Below are 2751 nucleotides of genomic sequence, written 5' to 3'. Positions count from 1 at the left end.
TGCTCCAATGAAAATTACCAAAAGAAACCGGGGAATGATTCGGGAACTCGACGAGAAAGAACCGTTTCCATCATCCTCTACAGCGGAGGCAGAGGAGGAGACAGCGGCAGGGGAAGCTAAGAGAGGTAGGGAAAGGCTATGGTCCTCCATGACGGAGTGCAGAAAAGAGCTATAATTTATGTGAGAAATGGTGGGCCAAAAAGCTAAGCAAATTTAACGGGAAAACAAGTTAAAATAGAGAACAATGATTGGCAGCCAACTGTACTCTCCCAACAAGTTACATTTCTTAATCTCGTTGATAATTAAATAAATCATTCTCATTAATTAAGAGACTAATTCCAAATCTGAAGAGGCTGTAGCTTTGTTTCTACATGGGATACCATTGTTCTTAACAGTAAAAAGAAAGAAATATATATTGCTATACGTTGAACTGTTTTCAAGTACAAAAGCACACAAACTGAAAATTAAAACATGTTTCTCTCCTGAATTCCTTTTCCTACATGTTATCGATCAGTAAACAACTTATCTACACACCAAAACTGATATCCTGGGATTCATGCCTCCAGTCAAGCCAACTAGCTGGCACTTCTCCGCAAAATGTTGGTTCACCTTAGTTTTCATGAAAAATCAAAAACCTTGTGGCACCTGAGAGGACTCCTTCAGAAATAAAAAAAAAAGAAAAAATGAATGAGGTTTTCATCTGTTCATCTATTTCTACTGATAGAATCTGGCCAGCAACAAAATGAGGCACGCCACTGGGAGAAATGGCAGAGAGCGGTCCAATTTGGTGGCGGCGTCAGCTGATGGAGATGGGTGTGAAGGCACAGCGCCGAAAACATTTGAACCATTTGAATTGGTCGTGTTTAAGACGGAAGAACTTGTGCTGCAATTCCAACGTACGGCAAGTGATTTGTTACGAATTAACTGTTAACTTGGTGGAAAAGATATGATAAACGAAAGCACAGTATTAGGTAGGCATTTGTGGATAGGAAAGTTTACCTTGTGGATTGATACTGACATGTCCCGCTACCTGAGATCATGGTCAAGTTGGATAAGTCTCGAAATAGTATTCCCCACTTGTAGCACATATACTAATTCATACATCATAAATACACATTTTTACCTTCGTTAAGATTATATATATATATATTCATGGATAATATCAAATTTACATATCTTTTATGATCCGAATTCAATCTATTCAAAATATAAACAACAAGGATCCGACTTTATATTCCATCACAATTTGAAACTAATTGCATCATAGGTTTAAGACTCCATTCTCAAATGATTTTTTTTTTAAATAAAAACCACATACCTATCATTTAAGGCATCTCCTTTTACTTTAGCCTTTTTTTTTTTTTTGGACTTAAAAAATTCTTTTTACTTAAACATTGAAAAGATCAATTATAGCAGAGGGATAATAACGTTATTTAGTCTCCACCCATCATACACCTACTTTATAACCACACATTAATTTTTTCACTGGAATTAGGGATTAATTAGAGCTTTTGAACAGTTGATGAAGGGAATATGCTGGGGAGTCATTTTTTAACAAGTATCGGAGTAAATAAAAGCAAAGCCAGCCATTGATGGAAGAGTTGGGCTGAGTATTGGGGAGTGGACAACCCAGGCCCAGCTCATTAATTTAGTCGGGATAACTCGGATCCTATCAGAAAACACACGTTAAAAGACATTAACTTACTTGGATCAGTGCTGGTAGTAACAGCGGTCCCTCCAAAATTACAGCTACTAGGAACTGGATTCTTCTGGTAATAGCTGTTAAATGCGTAAGAAGCATGATCACGAAGAGTGTTGGGGTTGTAGCAGCCACCTCCGGGCTGAATTGCTGCACAATCAGCACCACCGTAGCCACATGCGTAGTCTAGAGCAACTTGTAATGCAGTCTTGGATGCACTCTGGCTAGCCACACACCAGCTGCCCCCTGAAGATACAGGGGATGTCATTGTAGTTGGAACCGTCATCGGAGTCATGGTCACCGGAGATGGCGAATCCGGGTTCGAATTGGGATTCAAAACTGGATTGGATGAAGTAGAAGTGCTGGGAATTATTGTAGGGACGGTTGTTATTGGAGTGGTAATGTCCTTTTTGTCAGTGGAAATATCAGCCTTCCTAGCATCACTTGGACCTGAATCATGATTTTAAAAAAGGGGTTAGCTCTGAGCTCTTTCTTATTTTATGATAATTAATCACCTAATCAGAAAGAATTGAGAATTAAAATTAAAGAAATTGTTCTCTTAATGAATACTGACATTGAAAAGGTATAGAAATTGAGACCATGTTAAGGCAAAGCACTATCGAAACGAGGACAAAGTCATTTGGTAGACTGAAGGAAGAGCTTCATTAGGAAGACAAGCAAGCAAAGATTAGATTAGATTGTTTTTGTATGCAATAATTAATGACAAAAAAGAAAAGGGGAAATGTTCAAAGTTGAAGAACAATGATTAAAATTTTGAAAGAACAGGCAATGAGTGGGAGACCTACTGTATCCTAACAGAAAAGACTTCCTTCTAGAAAAAGAACAGTGCTGATTTTGAAAAAGAGAGGCATTGCCCACATGGGAAAGCTGTGAACATTCCATGTCCAACATGTAAAGCAAATAAAAGTTTGAATTCAGAGAATAAATCAGAGGATAACAACTGCAATCACTAATTTTGAAATGACAAATTCACAGCTAGGAGCTCCCATAATTCAAAGTTATAGTGAATTTGAAATATGGATATGAAAATT

The 2751-nt window shown here is 37.7% G+C and overlaps 1 protein-coding gene across 1 annotated transcript; it reads right to left on the bottom strand.

Moving 5' to 3' along the window:
* Positions 1 to 382: 382 nt before the first annotated feature.
* Positions 383 to 2495, bottom strand: LOC110409274 (uncharacterized). Its single transcript, XM_021418567.2, has 4 exons — positions 2274 to 2495; positions 1706 to 2149; positions 1000 to 1030; positions 383 to 883 (listed from the first exon to the last, which is right to left on the bottom strand). The coding sequence occupies exons 1-4, from the start codon at positions 2299 to 2301 to the stop codon at positions 715 to 717; spliced, it is 672 nt and encodes a 223-aa protein (XP_021274242.1). The 5' UTR covers positions 2302 to 2495; the 3' UTR covers positions 383 to 714.
* Positions 2496 to 2751: the final 256 nt, after the last annotated feature.

The sequence above is a fragment of the Theobroma umbraticum genome, unplaced genomic scaffold (assembly GCF_002168275.2).
Source record: "Theobroma umbraticum cultivar Fairchild unplaced genomic scaffold, ASM216827v3 scaffold_44.0, whole genome shotgun sequence".
Taxonomy (NCBI): domain Eukaryota; kingdom Viridiplantae; phylum Streptophyta; class Magnoliopsida; order Malvales; family Malvaceae; genus Theobroma; species Theobroma umbraticum.
The sequence above is the reverse complement of the archived record's forward strand: the minus strand, read 5'-3'. Positions and strand labels throughout refer to the sequence as shown.

Bases quoted from the DNA above. Each gene is read 5' to 3' on its own strand.
- LOC110409274 (XM_021418567.2), bottom strand. From the start codon at position 2,301: ATGGTCTCAATTTCTATACCTTTTCAAT. The intron at 1,031-1,705 runs GTAAGTTAATGT...CCATGATCTCAG, and splicing joins TACTACCAGCACTGATCCAA to GTAGCGGGACATGTCAGTAT. The intron at 884-999 runs GTAAACTTTCCT...TTGGAATTGCAG, and splicing joins TGTCAGTATCAATCCACAAG to CACAAGTTCTTCCGTCTTAA.